The sequence below is a fragment of the Tripterygium wilfordii genome, chromosome 18, assembly GCF_013401445.1.
Source record: "Tripterygium wilfordii isolate XIE 37 chromosome 18, ASM1340144v1, whole genome shotgun sequence".
Taxonomy (NCBI): domain Eukaryota; kingdom Viridiplantae; phylum Streptophyta; class Magnoliopsida; order Celastrales; family Celastraceae; genus Tripterygium; species Tripterygium wilfordii.
The window spans coordinates 1823241-1847530 of NC_052249.1; the positions used below are offsets into that span (position 1 = coordinate 1823241).

At 34.7% G+C, this 24290-nt stretch overlaps 4 protein-coding genes and 1 long non-coding RNA gene across 5 annotated transcripts; all 5 read right to left on the reverse strand.

The window, feature by feature from the left end:
• Positions 1-4705: 4705 nt before the first annotated feature.
• Positions 4706-5689, reverse strand: LOC119983288 (ethylene-responsive transcription factor 2-like). Its single transcript, XM_038826948.1, has one exon. The coding sequence runs from the start codon at positions 5645-5647 to the stop codon at positions 4883-4885; it is 765 nt and encodes a 254-aa protein (XP_038682876.1). The 5' UTR covers positions 5648-5689; the 3' UTR covers positions 4706-4882.
• A 9184-nt stretch (positions 5690-14873) lies between these two features.
• LOC119984311 (ethylene-responsive transcription factor 13-like) lies at positions 14874-15429 on the reverse strand. Its single transcript, XM_038828179.1, has one exon. The coding sequence runs from the start codon at positions 15372-15374 to the stop codon at positions 14874-14876; it is 501 nt and encodes a 166-aa protein (XP_038684107.1). The 5' UTR covers positions 15375-15429.
• Positions 15430-16337: 908 nt separating this feature from the next.
• Positions 16338-17554, reverse strand: LOC119984763 (ethylene-responsive transcription factor 2-like). Its single transcript, XM_038828863.1, has one exon. It carries the CDS (start codon positions 17172-17174, stop codon positions 16416-16418), a length of 759 nt encoding a protein of 252 aa, XP_038684791.1. The 5' UTR covers positions 17175-17554; the 3' UTR covers positions 16338-16415.
• Positions 17555-19046: 1492 nt separating this feature from the next.
• LOC119984764 lies at positions 19047-19860 on the reverse strand. The gene is made up of 2 exons (XR_005464978.1): positions 19500-19860; positions 19047-19387 (listed from the first exon to the last, which is right to left on the reverse strand). It is a non-coding gene; the product is annotated as an uncharacterized LOC119984764 (long non-coding RNA).
• Positions 19861-22120: 2260 nt separating this feature from the next.
• LOC119984313 (non-specific lipid-transfer protein A-like) lies at positions 22121-22557 on the reverse strand. The gene is made up of 2 exons (XM_038828180.1): positions 22217-22557; positions 22121-22130 (listed from the first exon to the last, which is right to left on the reverse strand). Exons 1-2 carry the CDS (start codon positions 22555-22557, stop codon positions 22121-22123), a joined length of 351 nt encoding a protein of 116 aa, XP_038684108.1.
• Between the last annotated feature and the right edge of the window lie 1733 nt (positions 22558-24290).

The window sequence follows — 24290 nt, forward strand, 5'->3', positions numbered from 1 at the left end:
GGGATAGTCCAATTTTCTATCTCAGTTTATTGTATAATAAGGATTAAATACTTACACGGTAATTGTATAAAGTTCTATTCCTTTTGAGGTACTACACTCATGGTCTGCTGGTAATAAAGTGGTTAAAGAGAAATCTGAAAGTTGCAGTAATCGAAAAGCAAGATCCTATGTTGCAATAACCAAAAACAGTTGGAAGGATGATTACCTGCAAATAATCCTAGGAAGAACGTGAATCAACCAAAGAAAACCATAACCATGACCACAAGCACCGAACCCGAGACCGGGAGGAAAGGCACCGCCGATGGGAACGAGATTCGAAGCAGGAGAAGTCTCATGAAAAATCCTCCAGATGCGAGGTTCGAGAAAGTTCTTGAGATGGAGAGTACAAGCGCTGGAAATCGTATGAGCCGAGGGATGACAGAGAGAATAAGAGCAGAGATAAGGGCACGATCGTGAAACTAGGAGGGAGCGGCCTGATGAGCCTCGTGATCACAAATCATCTTGTAGATCCATGAAAATCTATGAGACCAACATCTCAGAATGGTCTCGGAAGATAGGGAGGGAACAGAGGATCTCAAGAGCGACGCCCAAAGAGAAATACGAAAGACAGATACGAAGACGGAAGACTCCGTGTTTTCCATTTTAGAAAACGTATTTTTATTGTTTTCTATTTTCTAATCATTTTCATTTTCTGTGTTTTCTAAATCCTTCAACCAAACGCGTTTTCCATAACGTTTTCTATTTTCCAGAAATTGAAAACAGAAAACAATTAGAAAACATGTATACCAAACACACTATTACCTTCTCAATCTCTCTCTCTCGCTCATGTTGCAAAGATATATAAAAATGAGTTATTTTTGTTGCAGTAAAACGAACATCCCATTCTTGTAACCGGATCGTGACCGTTTGAATGGGATGACAAAAACCTAAAGTCAAATCCAAAATCAAAATTTTTATTATAAGATTTTATTTAGGGTTTTAAGTTTGGGATTTAACTTAGCGCATGAAGTCGAAAAGTTCAAAAGTGGAAATCGGCTTCAATCGACCGAGTAGCATAGAGATAAAACATAGATAATTATATATATTGTCAAGTCCTTGAAGCTTTCCACTCACCAAATCTATTACTTCAAATATATATATATATTTTCCCTATTACTTCAAATATATATGGTGACACTAGAGCAAGGTAGTTAAATAGTAAAATCGAATTGGAATATGAGAAGTAGTGTAAAATCGAAATCGTAAAATCGTAAGATTTTACATACCATGTAAATTTAAGAATAATTCTCAATAATGTTCCAAAAATAACATAAAATTTATTGGATATATTTCTGAATCATATTTTTGTTTTATTTTGGTCCGACAGGGTCACTTTACACTCAAATACTTGTCTAAAACTACATTAAAATTAAAAAAAGAAAAAAAGAAATACAAACAATTACAACAGATTTTAACGATTTTACTCGCGATTTTAATGATTTTACTCACGATTTTATGTGATTTTGTGCGATTTTACAACCCTTACGATTCCACATTTCCATTGCTATTTAACTAGGTTTTTATAGGTATGATCGTAAAATCATACAATTTTACGATCAAAATCGCGATTTCAATTACCTTGCACTAGAGAGATACATTGTTCTTATTTATGTTATTATATATATATATATATATATATATATATATATATATTCTCATAGATATATTTAAAACAAAACTGATTGGATAGATAAACCTAATTCGAAATTATTTATTTATAAACTGACTTTAATTGATTTATATTTAAAACCAATTATCTCTATTGAAAGATATGTGCACGTTTATTGATCTCTCTTGTGACTCAAAAATTAACAAAAATTAACAAAAGAAGTGACACATTCAAGCATAGAAGGAACCAAAAGAACCATCTCTTCCACGACCCACCACTTCAGAAGTTATTGATACACATAATTAAAAACATGCCATTGAAGCCTCTCCAAGTCTCAGAAGATTAGATTCCTCTCAAATGTGTGGTTTCTTGTGAGGGATTATCTCAAAAATTAACAAGAACTTACAAAAAAAAAAGGTGGCACATTCAAGCATATAGACAAGGAACCAAAAGAACTTTCATGACCCACCATTTCAGAAGTTGTTGATACACATGCCATTGAAGCCTCTCCAAGTCTCAGAAGATTATCAACGAGAGGTGGCGCGATTGACAATTGGTTAGGTTAGACATATGTATGTCCAATGTTCGATTCCAATGAGAAACAAATTTCTCAGTATTATTTCAAAAAAAAAAATCTTAGAAGATTAGATTCCTCACAAGTGTGTGGTTCTGCGATGGATTATCTCAAAAATTAACAAAAACTAACAAAAAAAAATGGCACATTGAAGCATAGAAGGAACCAAAAGAACTTCCATGACCCATCACTTCAGAAATTGTTGAAGCCTCTCCCATGTCTCAGAAGATTAGATTCCTCACAAATGTGTTGTTTTGTGCTGGATTGACCCATCTCTTTGACAGTGCCATGTGAGCTTCTATGGTTTTGAGATTGAATCCAAAATGGCTCTTGCAAAATTTAAGATAAAAAATTTGATAGAGAGAACGATTTCAGTTTGTGGCATATCAAGATACACACACTTTTTACGACAACGAGGAGAAGATTTTGGTTTTAGAAGAGTCAGCCAAATTACCCAAAGAGATGGCAGCAATGATGGACGAGAAGGCCTATAGTGCAATTCAATTATCTATTGCGGAGATCGTAGACGAAGAAACATCCAAGGGGCTATGGGACAAGCTAGATAGCTTGTATATGACAAAATTTCTCACGAACTGGTTGTATCTGAAGCAACAGTTGTATAACCTCGAGCTGGATGCATATATGTCAATACAACAACACCTTGATAATTTTAAATGTATTATCATGGATTTGAAGAATGTTAACGTCAAGGTTGACAAAGAGGACCAAGCTCTTATTCTTCGCTGTTCGCTACCGATCTCATATGATTCTTTTGTTAATTCCATTTTATATGTACATAATTCAATCTCCTTGATCGATGTCAAGGCATCTTTGAACTCGAAGTGTTAAGGACCAAGGACGGTTCTAGGAAAGGCCGCAATAAATCAAATAAGAGTGAAAGTGATACTATTATCATCAATTTTGGTATTCCAAGTTAGACTGTCCAAAGCTCAAAGATCATGGGAAGACAAATGCATAGGCAAATATTGGTTGTGCGAATGTTGGCTTAGATGAAGATTCAACTTTTGTTTTTTCAGTTACAATTCCACAATTTTGCTCCAAGAGGAGTGGATTTTAGATTCGGGTTTTTCCTATCATGTGTCTCCGTATAGGGATGCATTTATTACCTATTATTCAAACAAAGGTGGCACAGTGGGGGGTTTGGGGGTAGCTCCCCCGAAACTGTTTTGAGCTATTTATATGTGATTTGTTAACATCCGATCTAGTAAATATAACTTGGAGTCATTTTAATTGAATTATATACATATATTATTAAAAAATGAGTGACCATGAAATAGTAGGGAAAAAAAACACTGTAAAAGAGGAGACAAAATAGGCCAAATAAAGAGACAAATAGGGGGAAAAACAAAGGGGGAGCGCAACCCTTGAGAGACGAAAACGGGTCTTATAGCGAACTTACATGCATATAAGCATCAGACCAGCATGTGTTTATAATTAATATTTATAAACTTATATGTATATATAGTATTTTCTTTGTCAAAATCTAGGGGAAACGTGCCCCCAATGCCCTCTGTAGCTCTATCTTTGGAATCGACATGCAAGTTTAAACTTTAAAGAGTGTTTGGACTTGGAATTAATGTGTAAAGTTTTAGATTTTGTAATTACTAATATTAAAGAAAACTTACTATTGACATGCTGACGAGAGCCCATGCATGCAAATCAATAGATACCTTCCTAGAAAAGTGTCCAAATCTTACTAGTTATATATGTACCTTTATATATATATATACACCTTGTTGTTTCTAAATTCAATAAATAATGGTAAATGAAATGAAACCCTAATCAAACCCTATACACTTTTAATGAAAAACAAATACTTAAAAGTGAATAAATAAAATTACTCCTAATAAAAAATATATTTGACTCTTAAAAAATACTACTAATTATTTCACAAACAATAAACTTCCTTAGATACCAAAATAAAAAATTTAAAATAAATATTTCGATCTGCATCAGTAATTAATGTATTGATTTTGTCTTGTCATCCTCTTGAAGCACTACCATAAAAAACTGATTAAATATTACCTCAAAATTTTGCAAATTAGAAAAATTGAACCAAGTTTGAAATGATGGCTGAGTCACAAATTAGGTCGTTCTCTTTAAGATGATTTCATGGCTTTGTCTCTGAATTTTGTGCTAGCAGTATAGAGCAACGTCGTCTCCAGGATAAAACAATTTAGAATCTCTGTCAGTGATCTCTACCCACAAAAACACCAAGAATTCCAATACTCATTTCTGTCTTTCTCAAAATTGTCTATCTCATAGCGAATCGTCCTTCCTTCTATTTATAATACTTGAAAAAATAAGTCTCTTTATCGAAAAAAAATCAGAACGACGTGACTCCTCAAATCGACGTAATGTTCTGTTTTAATAAATACAAGAAAATATGTTTTACAATTATAACAAAATAAAAACTGTTATTTAGAAGGTGGGAAAAAAATTTAATAAGCAGTTTAGAAATCAAAAGTTCCAAGGCTCCAAGACCCATCTTTTGATATATATAATAGAGTAGGATTGAAACTTGAGTCTAGGATACAATTCCCAAAACATTAACCACTGTCCTACCCTTCATCTTATGTTCAAAACACACATAAAATTCTTTTAAATATATTCAAACATCAACGCATCCCATTTATGCATCATGCATGGATAATTTGTTTTAGCTTCTCCAACATGGCTGGAGCCGCCGAGGCTATTTGATTCAACCTCTGCTTTGGCTTCGATTGATCAGAATCAGCATTAATATTCTCAGTCTGTACCGTTGAAGAAGATGACCTCACGAAAGGCTTCGTCGAACGGCGCTTATTCGTCACTCTTGTTGGCTCATATCCTTCTACGCCAAGCAAACGTGGGAAATTGAGCTTAGCTTTCGAGCCGCGCATTTCGAAAGCGGCTTTGTCATAAGCCAGAGCCGCATCCTCGGGAGTCTCGTAGGTCCCGATCCAAGTTCTACCGCCGTTCTTCTTCGGGTCCCTAATCTCCGCCGCGTAGGTCCCCCATGGCCTTCTTCGCACGCCTTTATATCTTTCATGCTTCGATGCTGCTGCGCGAGCCTTCTTCACTTTTGGAGCATAATCAGGCTCGGCTACAACATTCTCAGGCATCTCCGTCGACCTTGATTGATTCTGCTCCGCCGCACATGCATCTAATGGCACTATATTATCTTCGTAAGTAACGACGGCGCTGGTATCATTGCACATGGCATTGATTTCTGAACATTCAAACTGTAATGGCACAAAATCGTCGTATAAAAGATCGTCCACTGTGGCGGTGGCGGTGGTGACATTGTAATTGTTAGCCTCCTCGAAGGTGGTTGGAGGAGTTTGGAAGAAATTGTCTGAGAGAAAGAATTCCAAGGCACCCACATCAAAGTCTAGCTCTGGACTATAACTCATGTTATCCATGTCTAGCGGCCAGCCACCTAATTCTCTCTCTCTCTCTCTCTCTCTCTCTCTCTCAATGTGTTGATGTGAGCTGGTTTAGTGAATAGGTGACAGGATTTATATAATAAAGGCTTGATGTGGGTCATTGTCATTTAATTGATTTCCATATATGTATGCTTCTAAAATTGGAGAATTTCTAAAAATAGAATTTAAAAAATTACTTATTCAAGTCTTCACGTACAGCAATAGTAAATCATGTTATACAATTATTACATAAAAAAAATCATGTTGTGATGTGTATTCATGCCTAGCTGGCGAAAATATATCAAGTGGTCTTGAAACACTATACATTGAGCAAGAGACAAGTGTGCGTGTTAAAATCAAGAATTTTTTTTGAAAAAATATATATCTAGAAGGGAGAAGAATCGAAATGACCCCTAAACTTTGATGACTCAGTCGAGTCAGCCCCTGAATTTTATTTTGGGTCAAATAAACTCCTGAGTATGTTGGGGTGGAGGGTGCCATAAACACATAATGAAGGGTATTCATCAAAGTTCAAAGGTTTGTTTGATCCGAAATAAAGTTCAGAGGCTGACTCGACTGAGTCATCAAAGTTTAGGGGTCATTTCGATTCTTCCCCCATATCTAGAACTACAAGACTATTAAGCTACCATGAATGAATTGTATTTTCATAGACAACCTTATGCGTGACTAGTGTTCTTTTATATGTGCCATTGGTATACATATATATCAAGATTTTTACAAAAAATAAAAACTACAAATCGATTTTGCTTCATTAATAAATTTGAGAGAGAGTATTTTTTGTGTGTTTTGGAAGTCATCCACCAATGGAATATTTATAGTAGAGGGAAAATCCAAAATCAGAAAAGAACTAAAACTTTTTTATGAGCGCAATTTCGAAACGAAATTAAATTTCATTTCTCACAAGAGATAAGAGATTAGAATTTAATCTGTGGATAAATTCTAAAAAATAAAAATAAAATGCTTCGCGAAAATTACAGAATACGAGATGCACTTAAAGAAGGATACCAATACCTCCAACCAAATGGCATACCCAAGGAATCAGTGGTGACCACGGACCACCAAGCGTACGAGATATAACAAGGACACCACCCCAACCAAAGGACAAGCCAAAACAAAAAAAAAAGAACAACACTCTAGCTAGCTGGATGACTTGAGCAGAGACAAAAACCAAAATTGACAAGAGATGATCAATAGCTAATGTGAAAGCTTCATTCATTCACAGACAGCCATAGGGAAAATGGAGAACCCCCCCCCCCCCCCAAAACACAAACACAACACTACTCTCCTACATTATAGGATACCACTAATAATAGTAAGGGATAAGTATGGATTTGACCCCTTTATTTTGCTCTTTGGATCAAAAAGGCCCTTCAACTTTGTTTTTGATCAAAAAGACTCTTGTACTTATAGAATGGTACATGTTAGCCCTTCGGTTAAACACCCGTTAAAAAATGCTGATTTGGCACAAATTATCTGACGTGACATTTATTTGTAAAAAATTAAAATTAGGTGTAAAAGATTACATGGCTATCATTAAAAAACAATATCTTCTCATTCTGCTCTTTCTTTTGTTCTTCTTGTTTATGTTGCTCCCAAAACAGACGCAAATTTCTGTTGCGCCAAACGATTCTTGAAATGAAGCGACTTTCGGATCCATATGCAATGGCTGTGTTGAGGGTTTAAGATCTAGGTTTCGATTTTGGTTAAGATATGTGTGGAGGGTTTAAGATATGGGTTTCGATTTCGGTTATGGGTTTCGATTTTGGTTAAGATCTGTGTGGAGGATTTAAGATCTGGGTTTCCATTTTGGTTTAAGATCCGGATCCACATCCAAGATCTGAAATGGAATTAATTGTGTAGGGCATCATATCTCTGTAGAAAACAAAAAAAATGAAACCCAGATACAAAAGTTGATACCTTTGTTGGATTTGATTGGTTTTGGGTAACATGAAAGCTTTTAAACTGGGTTGATTGTTCTTTGTTGTCATTGGAATCTAAAACAAAATGGCATGGTTTGACTTTGTAAACCCTCTTGCCGGAGATCAAACTTTTATGCCGGAGAAGATGAAGTTATTTTCAGATTTTTTAATTAGTAATTCTTTGTACGCCACGTAGGAAATAAAAAATAAATCATAAGTTAAAAAATTAACCACGTGTCATCATCTTATAGGTTACGTTCGTATGTACGCCACGTAGGAAATAAAAAATAAAAAAGAATTACACTTAACTGCCACATCTTGATGTGTTTTAACGGGAGATTGACGGAAGAGTTTATTTATACCATTCTTCAAAGTGTAAGGGTCTTTTTGATCCAAAACAAAGTTTAAGGGTCTTTTTGATCCAAAGAACAAAGTAGAGGGGTCAAATCCATACTTATCCCTAATAGTAATAATAATGATAATAATACTGCAATATTATTTGGTTCTGATTTGTTTCTAGAAGTTGATGTTGTAAGAGGCTGCTTCAGTGGATCCCTTGTAAAATTTTTGTGATTTTGTATAAATTCTGATTTATGAAGAAAAAAAAATCTGAAGGTTTATATGATTGATTGAATGTGGAGTCAAAACTTGAATATTAATCTGAAGGTTTATATTAAAGTAGACTGTTTTACTTTGTTTATTGTTATTAGATATCTAATTTTCTAATTTAGGCTCCGTAGTACTTTTTATACGAAAAATAATTCTGAAAGACCGAGTTTTGTACGTTCAAAATTAGATAAAAACGTGAAAAATTCATTCATGAAGAGAGTTGAGCAATTTCAAACAATCAAAATGAATGATTGTACTCTATTTATTGTTCTTAGATGTCTAACTAACTACTTCAGGCTCAACAGTACATTTCATGCAAAAATGATTCAAAAGAGAAAGTTTTGTTTGAACTTGGACAAAAATATGAAAAGTTCGTCCACGGATAGAGTTAAACAATTCTAAACCATCAAGAGCGAACGCTATACTCTATTTATTGCTTTAGATGTCTAACTTAATATCAAATATCAAAAAGATTGACAAAAAATTGATTAATTTAAAATAAAAAATATAAAAGAAAAACATATAATAGTATGATAAATATTTCATCTCAAATGAAACTAATTAAAAAAATGTTTATAAGAATTTAAAAGAAAAAATAAAAATGAATACTTTGAAGATTTAATTAATTAAAATATCAAAAAAAAAAATACGACAACCACATAATCACAAACCAAAAAAATGGGTTTTTATTTTTTGGAATTCATGCCTCGACCAAAACCAATAAAATGGAGTGCAAATAATAAAAGTCGGGGTGTCAATACCCCGCTCCATTCCTCAACTAAATAAATTTAGCTCTAATAATAATCTCGACCAAAAACAAGAGATTTTATTATATATCCGTACTTGATACCAAAATAACTATTGGCTTCGTTGCACCCTACTCCTTAGGAGCCCGATCTAGAACAATTATGAATAATGATTAGGGGTCCGTTTGATAGGACGTTATCCAACATTTTCTGTTAGCGAAAAACACCAAACGGGCGGGAAACAGTGACGGATACGTCGTCGTTTACGCCAAAAAAATATACGCTCCCATAACGAGAGTATTTTGTAGACGTCATGCCGTATTCTCTCTCTAACCCTTGCCATTCACGATCCCGCCAGCACTGGCCCGTAAACTCTCAAGACTTCGTAAGTAGATCCCGACGGCACTGGCACCCCAAGTTAGAGCCACCCATACCCGGCTTTGATCTGGCCGATTCAATCTGGCACACTCCCATGAAGATTCGAGAGAGAAAATAGTGAGACAAACTATGGGAGAAGATGAAGATCCAGAGAGAGAATAGTGAGAGAGGCGACAACCATGGGAGAAGAAGAATCGAGAGAAATCTGGGGAAGGAAACAAAATAGTAAAATAATGTGTTAAACATATAAAATAATTTCTTGTACATTATATTTTAAACACATCTGGGGAAGGAAACATAATAAATATATTAAACATATAAAATAATTTATTTTTCATTATATTTTTAATCTATATGTATGCATTACCTACATGGAATTGAACAAAATTTTTTATCATAAGCCTTTTTTTAAAAGAAAAAATTATAATATTATGCATAATATCTACATGAATATGACTTTTTTTCTACTACTCTAATACCCTTATTGATAAATTCACAGTTTATACTCTTTCTCTAAATTAGTTTCACCAAACACATGCATAATTTATTTTATAACATATACTCTAGCATAAATTAGTAGAGTATACTCTAGCATATACATACTTTGTACCAAACGGATCTTAAGTACGAACGTGGGGTCAAATCAGTGGTCCCCAAAGAGGTGAATATTATGACCGTTTTGAAAAGTATCCCATAAATGGCATTATTGGGGTTAGGACCAATCTAACAGTTTTAACGTTTCCTTCATGTCTTGTCATGATCAATTTATGAAATTCCAAACCAAATTGATCGTTAAAAGTGGGGGGTGTATATATATCTACAGAACAGTTCTAGATTGATTGATGACAGATTGAGACATTACACATGGGCAATGCCATATTGCAATATAGCAACAGCCAACAGTACACAAAGAGTATTATTGACAAATATCTATGTTGGGCCAATATTTGAAGATTCCATATACTTCTCAATCATTGAAGATAAGTAATGCTTTTACCTTAATTTTTTTCTTAAATTAGATAACTGGGTAAGATGCCAATGTGATAACTTCAACGGTTTGGATTATATTAGGTGAAATCATGGTTATGTAATTTTGAGATTAAGAGCATCTACAAACATTACATCAAGTGCTTCAAAGTACACTTTATGGTGAAATCTAGTGCTAGTTGTCCACAATAAACAATATTTGACACTCCAAAACATGTAGAAATTTAACCAACACTGCATATTTAGAGTGTATCTAAATGGATGAATTGTGATAAATACAACCAATATGAGGATACCACATGTTTGAGACATTACACATATGCAATGCCAAACCAAATTGGTCCTTAAAATGGGGTATATATATATATATATAGAGAGAGAGAGAGAACAGTCCTAGATTGATTGATGACATGATTGAGACATTACACACATGCAATGCCATATGTAACAACATCCAACAGCACATTTTTTACTAAATTAAAACTACACAAAGAGTATTATTGACAAATATCTATGTTGGGCCAGTAATTAAAGATTCCCTATACTCTTCCTTTGGTTACACATGATTGTACCTTGTAATTTCTTTTATGCAAAATTCAAAAAAAAGAGGAAGTTATAAAATATGGATGACAAGGGGGGCTGTTGTAAATTTTTTACAGGAGCCCCCTCTGTAATTTGTTTATGGGACTCACAAATTTTTTTAAATATTTTGAAAATAAATTTTATATTTTGATTGGTGTTACGGATCCAACGATATAAATTTTGTTCGAAACAAAAATCAAATTCAATATAAAAAAGTGTAAGACAATTCTAGACCATTGAATATAAATAAAAAAAAATATTACACACAATTTTCATGTTGAATTTGATTTTTGTTTCGAACAAAAAATATATATCTTTGGATTCGTAAAATCGATCAAAATATAAATATAATTTAAAAAATTATTTGAGCCCAGTAGAGCCCCGACACCCTGAACTATGTGCGACTTGATGAGTAATGCATTTACTTTACTTTTTTTTCCTTAAATTAGATAATTGGTAAGATTAATAATATAAAAATCATGTCGAACATCAACCCAGGCAAGGGACTAGGTTAATGGTACAATCAGCGGATTATCAATCAAATCCCAGGTTTAATTTAAAAAATAAAATTCAAAATTCAAAAAATTTTAAAAATTTTAAAAAACTAACTGGTTTTACCAGCACGGTTCAACAATTGGTATTTTAACTAAATCATGCCGGCGTGGTAACCCGTTCACCGATTTTATGATTCAACATTTCAACTGGCCGGCACAGTCTGGTAAAAATAACACTAGTTAATATGCCAATGTGAAAACTTCAACAGTTTTGATTAAATTAGTTGAAATCATGTTATGTAACTTTTAGATTAATTAAGGCCCAAAGAAAACAAGTGTCCACTGCCCAATCCACTTGTTACTTAAAAGGCCGAAATTCCAAAATCCAACGACCCATGCAATACTCCTAAACATTAAGCCCAAGTCCACACTCCAAGAGTGTGTTTGGATTCAAAGATTTGGGGAAGGAATGGAAGAGATCAAAAATGAGGTTTTCTTCTAATTCCTTTATTTGGATAGTTTTTTTTTAAAAAAATAAAACAAGATATTTGAGGAATTAGACGATGTCACAGAAGGCTTCATCCTACGACGCTTATTCGTCACTCTTGTTGGCTCATATCCTTCTGAGCCAAGCAAATGTGGGAAATTGAGCATATATAGCTTTCGAGCCGCACATTTTGAACGCTGCTTTGGCATAAGTCAGAGCTGCATCTGTTGAAAATCCCGAGGCCACACACATAATAGATGTTGTCTGCTTTCTGTTGTCCGATTTTAGTGGATACATCGGATCTACACGGCTTTGTTTTTTATCTGTACGACTTTGTTTCTCCCTAGTTAGCAAGTGGGTCAAAGACCCAACTCACTTAACGAGGGAAAAGACCTCTTGTGTGTGGTAGGGACTTGGGCAAGCTTATATACCACATAGTTGGACATCACCCAACCGATGTGGTATTCTTACACTCCCCTGCACTTGTGGGCGGGGTTATGCTAGACCCAACAAGTGGATAGGTAGAGGTTAGGCCAGTTTCTTAACTGGACCGAGACATGCTCCGATATCATGTTGAAAATCCCGAGCCCCCACACACATCACAGATATTGTCCGCTTTGACTTGGGCAAGCTTATATATCACATGGTTAGACATCACCCAACCGATGTGGTATTTTTACAGCATCCTCAGGCATCTCATATGTGTCGATCCAAGTTCTCATGCACTTCTTATTCACGACCCTAATCTCCGCTGCTAGTGTCTCACATGTTTCAAATCGACGGTAAAATCAATATCTCGCTCAATCGCTCTCCTTTGCCCATCTCACGCTCGTAGTCGTTGATTTTCTTGTATCGTTTTCTCTTCGGGTATGCTACTTTTTCTCTCCGTGTTTCCATGATTTTGCTCTGAAACTGGAAATATCACGCTCATAGCGAACTTACATGCATGTAACCTACAGTATTTTCTTTGTCAAAATCAAGGGGCACGTGCCCCCAAGGTCCTTTGTAACTTTATTCTTGGAACCGGCAGACAAGTTTAACGAATGTTTGTACTTGATTAGAGTTGATGTCTAAGGGTATCCACATCAAATTATCTAAACATGGTTCTTTCCCTAAAATAGAGAACAAATATAGAGAACTAGTCAAAAACAAGCTTGCATCAGATTACCTAGTGGTTATCTAAACTAGGTAACTTGAACAGTGGTTCCCTAGATGTAGGGAACCACTGTTTAGTTATCTAAGAATAAAATACTGTTTTTTCCTTTGACTTTTCTCTTTCATGCCCTGCGACACGGTTCTTCTCTCTCTCATATTCTGTGACGGTTCACTTCCTCTACGAGTTTTTGTTGATTTTCTTCTCTAACGTCGCCGACTAACTCTGGTGATAATCGATTGTTGCCGATTAGGTATTCTTCTCCCCTCTTCCCGCTTGTATCATAGAGTTCCATTTTGCTTGTTTTTCAATTTTGCTTTCCCTGTTCCTTGTCATGTGGAATTTGTGGAATTTAGGTGATTGTTCATGAAGAAGGGAGTGATGTCGGGATTGATTTGTTTTTGGTTGGTGGGTATTCCTGGGTTTTGAGTTTTGCAATGGGTCTGACTTCATATGGGTATTTTCATGATATGCTATGTGATATTTTTTTTGCCCTTTATGTGGTTTATTTTTGGTTTTCATGATATTGGTTTTTCGTGATCCTACTTGAACTCAATTACTGATGTGGATATGCTTTTATTTTTTCCTTTGTGATACATAATGTGTTGGACATTGATGAATACCATATGATGAAGAATTGCTGAAGTATTTGCCAAACTTTGTTTGAGGGGAGAGACATTGATAAGTGTGTGGAAATTACATCAATGCATTGTGATTGCTATATAATCAATTGTATCTGTATATATCGAAGGAAGTTGCATATTTGGATTCTTAATTGACCTTTTTTAAGCCTAGAATGCTCTAGATTGATAGGAAATATCTTGTGCTATTGAGTTTGATTTGTTTGACAGGAATGAATTCAAATAGCAGTGCCAATTGTTTTTTTGATACTATTCTTGATGAGATGTCATTGGGAGGTTCACAATTGGAGCACACCACTGAAGAACAAACACCCATACAAGTCGAGCAAAGTGGGAAGCCAAAAAAAAATCCACGGCTTGGGAACTTTTCCACCCAAGAAGATCTAGCTCTAGTCTCAGCATGGCTAAACACATCCTTGGATGCAATTCAAGGGACGGACCAAAAAGTTACGACATGCTGGAAAAGAGTTTCTTCAACATACCATGGTAGGTGAAAATTATGGTGTAGCCATGTGAATTTTATGGGGGGAGTGGTAGGTAAAAACTGTAGCAACGTGAATTTTGTGGGGAGTGGTAGGTGAGGACTGTAGCAACGTGAATTTTGTGGGGAGTGGTATATGAAGACTGTAGCCATGTGAATTTTGTTGGGAGACAAAAATATGTCATCAATAATTATTTTTTATTTTTCAATAAATTAATTCATATTAATTTTTTTTATTATCGGGTCATCAATATGTATTTGATTATTGATAAAAACAATTATTTGGTTTCTTATTTATAAAAGTTAATGGAATAAATAAAGGAAAGAGAAAGAAATATTATTTTAAGGAAGTAAAAAATATGATAGGTAATCTGATGCATGGTTTGTTGGATAGAGAATCTATAAAATAGGGAACAGTGACATTTTGTCTGTATTTTAGGGAATCTGTTAAGATAAACTGATACAGATGCCCTAAGGTTTAAGATTTTGTAACTAAGATAAGAAAACTTAATGTTTGCAAATCAAAAGTGTCTTGTCCAACTTATTATTCACATGCTGAGAGCCCATGCATGCAAATCAATATATATACCTTCCTCGTAAAGTCTCCAAACTTATTATTTATATATGTAATTATATATATACACCTTGTTGTTTCTAAATCAGTAAATCCAGTAAATAAGTTGGTAATTAATGTATTGATTTTGTCTTGTCATGCCATTTGTGCATCATGCATGGATAATTTGTTTTAGCTTCTCCAACGTGGCTGGAGCCGCTGAGGCTATTTGGTTCAACATCCGCTTCGGCTTCAATTGAGATTCAGCATCATTCTCGGTCTGCGCTGCTGAAGAAGATGAATGAGACGACGTCACGGAAGGCTTCATCGAACGGCGCTTATTCGTCATTCTTGTTGGCTCATATCCTTCTGAGCCAAGCAAATGTGGGAAATTGAGCTTAGCTTTCGAGCCAGGCATTTCGAAAGCGGCTTTGTCATAAGCCAGAGCCGCATCGTCAGGAGTCTCGTAGGTCCCGATCCAAGTTCTACTGCCGTTCTCCTTCGGGTTCCAAATCTCCGCCGCGTAGGTCCCCCATGGCCTTCTTCGCACGCCTTTATATCTTCCACGCTTCAATGCTGTGCGAGCCTTCTTCATTTTTGGAACATAATCAGTCTCGGCTACTACATTCTCCGCCATCTCCGTCGACGTTATTGAATCTGCTCTGCCGCACATGCATCTAATGGCACACTTTGCATCCAACAGTTTAAAACCACTAAGATTTCTCACACATTTTCTTTAATTAGTTTGATTTTTTTATTCAACAAAAAACACAGCATTAGATTCAAAATCTTACATACTTTCTTTTTATTATTTTAATTTTTTTTAAAAATCATTAATATCAAAAAATAAGGTAGAGAAAGGCTACTATGCTACATCTTCATCTTCATGCACTACAAGAAAACATATTTTTCCATAAGTTACATATGCCATGTGATAAATTGTAGTTATTTTTTGGGGTCAATTTATCCCCTGTAATTATGAAAACTCATTAATTCAAGCCCCTGCAAATTGTTATAACATATCAAATTATGTACCCCATGTATTTTTTACACGTCATTTGTGAATATATTAATTTAGGTGTCATGTGAGAAAAAAAATTGTCACATCAGTTAAAATAGACATAAATTTGGCACAGGGGTTAAAATGATTCTAAATGAAGTTTAGGGAATAAATTGATCATTTCACAAAAGTTTAAAGGTCACATCAAAACTCCTCCCATTAATGAAAATGACAAAGAAAACAACCATGACAACTAAAGGTGATCATTATACTTGATTTGATTATATTACATCTCTAGTGGCCGACTGTGTATTTCACTTGTCAAGTGTGTCAAATTGGTATTACTTGCATCACATTCAACTTTTATATATATATATATATATATATATATATCACATCTATCAATTGGAGTGAAATTGATTAGGCAAAGAAATTAGTGACCAATTGTGTTTGCGTTCTGTTACTTGTTTTTAATTGGTGTAAAAGTTTATTAGAGGATTCCTAATTGGGAATTTGTGACCCAATTCACCCTCCGTCATGTGTTCCCTCACGGAGGATATATCTTAAATAAACGGTTTTGGTATTCCCTAACTAATTAGAAGGCTACCGACCCTTGCCAATCCCTACCCAGTAAAGTGTTCAAATCTTACTATTTATGTAGTTATATATACATACCTTGTTGGATCGATTTTGTCTTGTAATCCAGTTTATGCATCATACATTGATAATTTGTTTTAGCTTCTCTAGCATGGCTGAAGCCGCCGAGGCTATTTGATTCAACCTCCGTGATTTAGATTCAGCATTCCTCCGCGATTGAGATTCAGTCTGTACTGCTGAAGAAGATGAGTGCGACGACGTCACGGAAGGCTTCATCCAACGACGCTTATACGTCACTCTTGTTGGCTCATATCCTTCTGAGCCAAGCAAATGTGGGAAATTGAGCTTCGCTTTCGAGCCGCGCATTTTGAAGGCGGCTTTGTCATAAGCCAGAGCCGCATCCTCGGGTGTCTCGTAGGTCCCGATCCAACTTCTACTGCCCTTCTTCTTCGCGACCCTAATCTCCGCTGCGAAGGTCCCCCACGGCCTTCTTCGCACTCCTCTATATCTTCCATGTTTCGATGGTGCGCGAGCCTTCTTCACGTTTAGAACATCATCATGCTCGGCTACTACATTTTCCGGCATCTCCGTCGACGTTGATTGAATCCGCTCCACCGCACATGCTTCTAATGGCACTATATTATCTTCCCAAGTAGCAACAGCGCTGGTATCACTGTACATGACGTTGATTTCTGAACATTCAAGTTGTAATGGCACAAAATCGTCGTATAAAAAATCATCCGCGGTGGTGGTGACGTTGTAATTGTTAAGCTCCTCGAAGGTGGTCGGAGGAGTTGGGAAGAAATTGTCTGAGAGGAAGAATTCCGAGGCACCCACACCGAAGTCTAGCTCTGGACTATCACTCATATTATTCATATCTAGCCAGCCACTTAATTCTCTGTCTATCTCTCTCAATGAGTTTATCTGAATTGGGTAATTAGGTGAAAGGATTTATATAGGAAGACTTGATGTGGGTTTGCTTTTTTTTCTATTTTTAGTAAAGTGGGGATTTCATTGTCATTGGATTGATTTTTATAAAAATCAGAATTTCTAAAAAAAATAGAATTTAAAAACAAGTGGTCTTGAATCACTACATCATCTGCAGCAGCAGCAACAGGGGACCCAAGAATTTGGGTGAGTGGAAACAAAATAATAGACTTCAAGTTTATATATATATATATATTCACACTTAACATTTAACAATATTAACAGTAATACTATTCAATTCATTATTGTTAATATTAAATAGCAATACATAACGTCTTGAAAACAATATTAGATAATAATATTTTTTTGTTTTAAAAAATTATATTGAAACTGAAATATGACTTATAGTTATACGTTTATATATTATTTCATATTGCATATGGTATTTAATTATTTTTATCAATTTTAATATGTATTTAATTTAAGTTAACCTTTTTGGTTATTTTATGAGACCAAACAGCAAAATGAATATTCATCTATAATAATTCTGAAAAAAAAAATTATATATATATAGTGTCAAGAATCTTGCTAGACATTCAGCAAAAAAAAAAAAGAATCATGCTAGACAGATTCTCCTACATTTTTTTGATAAGTAGAAATCTTATTGAAAATAAAAATTACAGAGAATACGAGGGACATATCAAAGAATCGGACGTGACCACGGAACACCATCACTTATTCCAGCTACTGAATTGTAATCAAGTACAGGATTTCAAGTGTATCATGTAAGACATATGAAACCCACAAATTTACTTTCATCATCTACATCCAATTCAACAATTTGAATAACTGAGATTTTAATCATTTTCCTTTTTAAATGGACGACTATCACAAAATGGACCGTGCAATAATAACAATAATAGTTAAGTAATGATTGTTCCAAATTGATGAACCCCACTTATTATTTCACTTCTATTAGAGCTCAAAAAGCATTATGAAGGCTGTTCAAAAGCACTCCATAAATGGGTTCGAGTTCAACCACTTACTACACTAGGGTTGTTTTTTAAAACAAAAACAAAATTGCATTATTAGGGTTAGGTCCACCAAACATTTTTATGTTTTCCTTCATGTCTTGTCATGATCAATTTATGAAATTTCCAAACAAAATTGGTCGTTAAAAGTGGGGGGTGTGTGTATATATATATATCTATTTTTTTTTATACACACACAAAACAGTCCTGGATTGATGGATGACATGATCGAGACATTACACATATCACATATGCAATGTCATATATAGCAACGGCCAACAGCACATTTTTTACTAAATTAAAATTACAGGACAATGAGTATTATTGACAAATATCTCTGTTGGGGTCAATAATTGAAGATTCCCTGTACTCTTCAATTATTGGAGATGGGTAATGCATTTACTTTTCTCTTTCTCCTTAAATTAGATAACTGTAAACATTAAGCCAAGTCCACACACATTAAAATGAAAAATAAAATAAAAATAAGACTCAATATTCGCACACCAACTTCAATTCACTGTGTGTATTAGGGTTACAAAATTTAATTTAATATAATTGTATTGACCAAAAAATATAGGTGCAATGTGTGAAGAGGTTTTAAGGTAATTTTATATAAAGATAATTTAGTAAACCTAAATATTTATTTAAAAAAATTTGTGTACAGTGACTCAAAATTCTTGTGCAAATAGCGACACTTAATAAAAATAGTATGAGAAACCAGAGTTGAGGTACGGATATGGGCCATGAAATAAATTGGGCCAGGTAATATGCCGAAGTTGGATAGAGAAACTACAAACAATGGATCAAATATGATGGGCCTATAAGTTTGGCCCCTTTTGACTTTTTCTAATGACAAATCTCACGATTTTGCTATACTAATTAACCACATCATGGACTACATAGAGATCAACTTTAGCTGATCTTATAAATAAGTAAAACAGTATGTAAGTAAATAATGTAAAATTACAAACGAATGGTGGCTCAATTGACAATCGACTAAGTTAAATATATGTGTATCTAAGGTTCGATTTCAATAAAAAATATATTTTTCAAAGATAATTATTGTTGCAATTAAAAAAAGTGGTACCAAATATCTCATGCTGTAGTACTATTAGCATCTCCTTGATTTATCTGAAATAAGGCCAGAAAGAGGAGATCAAATCGCTAAATCAAGATAATATATTTAACAAAAACCAAATTAAGAAGAAAAAGAAAAGCGGATTTAGGATTTAGGATTTAATACCCGTACTTAGTATTTTCTACCACTCGAATGGATCAGATTCACTAAATCTTAGCGCTGCATGCAGTATTGAGTATCCGAGAGCCCGATGATCATGTGCCAAATATGAAACTAAGCGGGAGAGAAACTTCACGTTTGGCATGTAATCGGGTTCCGGTATACTCTCCGGCCATCATCATCGTCATTGAACGAATCTGAATCTGATCAACCGGAGCATCTGCAGGAAGAGCACTGTTTAATTTTGTGAGCCTGGAGATGATGAAAATAACTGCAAACGATGTATTGAGAAGAACAAATGGCCACACTGCACATATATATACACTCACAGGCTATACATATACATATACATATATACACACACACACACACATATATATATATTCGATTCTGAAGCCATTTTATATTATTGACCATCTTGAGCAGCTAATTAAAACAATGCAAAGCCACCTATATTGACCAAATGATCCAATCTTTTTTGTTTCCTTATTCGTCTTGCAAACATTCTTGGCACCATGTTTCAACACATGGACAACGTTTTTTGATGAGTCAATTCATGAAGCCATCTATATTGACCAATGATCGAACCTTCAACTAATAAAATAAATATAAATATATATAGTTAATTCTCACATGTGGATGCCCACCAAATGATCCAATCTTTTTTGTTTCCTTATTCGTCTTGCAAACATTCTTGGCACCATGTTTCAACACATGGACAACGTTTTTTGATGAGTCAATTCATGAAGCCATCTATATTGACCAATGATCGAACCTTCAACTAATAAAATAAATATAAATATATATAGTTAATTCTCACATGTGATGCCCTAAGTTTCTCATTCGTTACATCTTACCGACGACTGAGATTAAAGATAAAAGTTTTTAAAATATATCCTTAAAATTCGCCGTCAAGTTCACTCCATCAAAAATCGTTGTCCACCAAAAATCGTTGTCCGGACATCGTTTTAAATGGCTGACTTACCGAAACAAAGCTCTTAACGTAGACAAACTTTTTTCCAACCATCCCCAGTCTGATATTGGTCAGAAATTAACGTAGAAGTCGTGGAACAACTTCTCTTCCCGTCGTTGATCCAGTCAATTTTGATGTCCCCCCTCCGACCACCTACAGTACCATTCGACTCGACTCGTCTCGCCGAGGTAAACCTTCTCCAACTAGTTTCGTCCGGAATCCAACATTCTATGTAGGACCTTCACGCAAGGGCGGATCCATGCTTAGCCAAGGGGGGCTGCCCCACCATAAAAAATTTTAATTGTAAATTTTAAATTGATAATTTATTATATATGCACAAAAATTAGATTAAGTAAAATGTTCCCTTTAACTAATGATGATACATGTCATCTTTAACATAATAAAATATTATTGACTAGTCATTTGTCCAGTTATATGCATTGGGAAATAAATGTTCGATCGAATTCACAATGAGATTATTATGAAATATTACCAAAACATAAGAACACGGAAAAAGTAATTTTAATTGTTTTATCAAATTTATGGATATGGTTTTTACTTTTATCATAATGTTAACAAGTGATATATAGAACCCAAAAAATTTTCCAAGGGTGCTGCCCCCGGACCTCCACAAAGAGATTCATCCCCCCTAATATTCGATGCTGGTTCTGTCCATGCTATCCTGTCCACTTCACCTTCTTATAAGGAACAGTTTGCTAGCATAGAGAATTGGCTCTTCATGGTAAGTTGAAGTGTTTCTTTGTGCAATCAGGGTTATGTAATACAAAGTTTTGGTGATCGATGCTTATTTGTTTAATTGTATGCTTTGTATATGGTAGCAAGGTGAACTAGCTAGTGTCTGCCCCGGCTTTAGCATGTAACTGCAGAAAGGTGAACTAGTATCTGATTTTTGGTCAATTGCAAGCATTTAGTCCCTTTCCATTCTACTAAATTTTTATACGTCTCTCAAGTTGATATGAAGAAGTAGATAGCACCATGCATTTAACTGACATGCTTCCTTCTTGGAACATTGTCTCTTTGAATTCTGATGACTCACTTTCCTGATTTTCTTAGTCTAAACGTACTAAGGAAACATCGTACTGTTAAAATTCTCAGCCCAAAGTCTCAAACACACCAACAATATTGTCTGCTTTGATTTACCGGTTCACTTTAATTTGGATACATTAATTGGGCCCGTGAGTCACTTTCATGATTTCTTAGTCTAAACTAATTAGGAATGATCATATTGTTGAAATTTGCAGTCTAAACACATCCACAATATTGTCCGTTATGAGTTTACCGGTTCACTTTGGATACAAACTGTCTGCACGGCTTTGTTCTTCTGATCCGTCTCACTTAACGATTATGTCTGACTGCTGTGCGATTTAAGTCTTGACACATATTAATTACTTGACATACAATTATATTGTGCAGTTTTAATTGAACTAAGAGGAAAAATGCAGTTGCATAAACTAGATATTATGGAAATCACGGTACAATTTGGTATAGATATCACTAAATTAGCACATGATATCCTCCGATCACATCACAACACAACCTTTATTTGCCAAAAAAATGACAAGAAATGTCATGGAAACAGCTCAAAACTCGCTTGCCTTGAGCCTTTATTCATGTAATGTCCTCAAATCCAATCTCAGTTAACCCTGCACCAAAAAAAAAATCGTAAATTAACAAACATAATTAAAGAAGTTCTCAAATAAGAGGAAAAGAAACGAAAAGAAGAACTGACTTGGTGCAGTCGATGTTCTTGGAGATGGGAATGCTGGTGTCAACCCCACATTTCTGAGGAAGAGAGGAGGCTGCATCTGGGATTATGTTTGGGAATTTAGCTGCAGCTTGTTTGAGGCAGTTGCACGCCGTTTGTCGGTCCGCGGTGGTCGGAGTAATTGCCTTCAAATTCTTCACTCCTTCACAACAAGCCGGTGTAAGATTGTTGCCTGAAATGAGATACTGCATGCATGCACCCAATGATGACTCCACTTGTCCACAACTCACCACTGCCTCTCCTGGCTTCACCATGAAGTGAGCCATGGCTACCACAACAATCAATATAACTGCACCACCCTTCATTGTTTTTCTCTACTTTCTTTAGCTTCTGCTTGTGATGGGAGTTTGAGATGGCTTCAATGCAGGGCATATATATACATCTATATATATATATATATATATATAGTGTTTTTGTTCATTAACAACCTCTGAAGTTTTGCGTCATGGGAGTTAGAGAGTTTTGGCTTGTTCTATGCCTGAATGTGTCACTTTGTTTGTCTTAAACATTAAAGAAGATAAGCTTGGGGATCATCACCACCACCTCAATTTCTTACAGGTTCTTCATGAGAGTACTTCTATATATCAGCAGCAATTATGTCAAGCATTCGTCTTTCTGGATAGAAATGAATGTAGAAAACAAATACATGTAATGGATTTCCGATGATGTTCTCCTAGACTTCTATAATCAGCGGACCCCAAACTTTTGGTATAAATGCTCAGATGATGACGATAATTCGTCTTTCTTGCAAACTGACCATATATTCTTGAGAATCTTGTATTATTGGATTACTACTGATTTCTGTTTTAGCTGAGATGCAGATGTAATGTTAGTTCACTTATATTATATAAGGGACCCATTCAAACAAACTTCTTGTCCTGTTGATGGCAACTGCACATTATATTTCATTCATAGCTGTCTGGTAAGGTCCGGATATGGGCCACGAAATGAACTGGGCCAGCTAATAGGCCGAAGATGGATAGAGAAACTACAAAGTAAAAACAATGGAACAAAGATGATGGGCCAATGATTTGGGCCCTTTTTCTTACCCTTTCTAATGACAAATCTCACCATTTTTTAAAGGAAAAATTCCATACCGGTACCCAAAAAGTGACTTTTGAACATTTAGGTCTTTTAATTTATTTATTTTGGATATTTAAGTACTTATAAAATGATTAATTATATTTTTACCTTACCTATGACAGCTCCTTATTCTTCCCCACGAAACTTTCTTCTCTTTCTTCATATCTATGCGTATTGTAGAAAGGGTAAGGAAAATTTCGGGTTTATTTAATTATTAATTGTTTAATTAAGTTAAAAACGACACTTTTTTGGGAAAAAATAAATTCTTGTGGACCTATGTGATTTTAGAAAAAAAATCACTTTGCCCTGATTTGTGATTTTAGAAAAAAAATTATTTTTTTTAAAAAATAAATGATGTGAAATTTCAAAATAAATGTTTGTTTTTATGTTTAAGTCGCTCAGGCATTTCACCTGTCACATCTACAAATTTTGACAAACAACCAACAGAATAGTGAAATCAGGACAGATTTCGATTGGTTTATGTAATACTGAGGAAAGAAACAAGATTTAGGTTTATGCAATGTTGAGGAAAGAAACGAGAAGTTTTAAATTTAGAGGACATAAATTAGAAAACCAAGACACTTCAAGGACATCAAATATGATTTTAGCTTAAAGTTATAAACCAAACATATTTGTAGTCTAGTGCTCGAATAAAGATTAGAGTGAGCATAGACAGTTCCATTCATCAAAGTTAAATATTGGATAACTTTTTTTTTTAGTATAGGGGGAAGGGGAAGTGGAAGGGGAAAAGAATGGAGGAGACTCGAACTTGAAATCTTATGAGATATATATTGGACATTTTAATAATGTTACTACAATTATTAGAAATTTAGAAATAGAATATATTGGACTCCAGTCCCACTCAAAAGGCATGTCATGCAAAATAGGAAACATTAAACAAAACAATAGTGATTGAACAACAATTTTCGAAATTAGTATGATTTATAATGTTTAT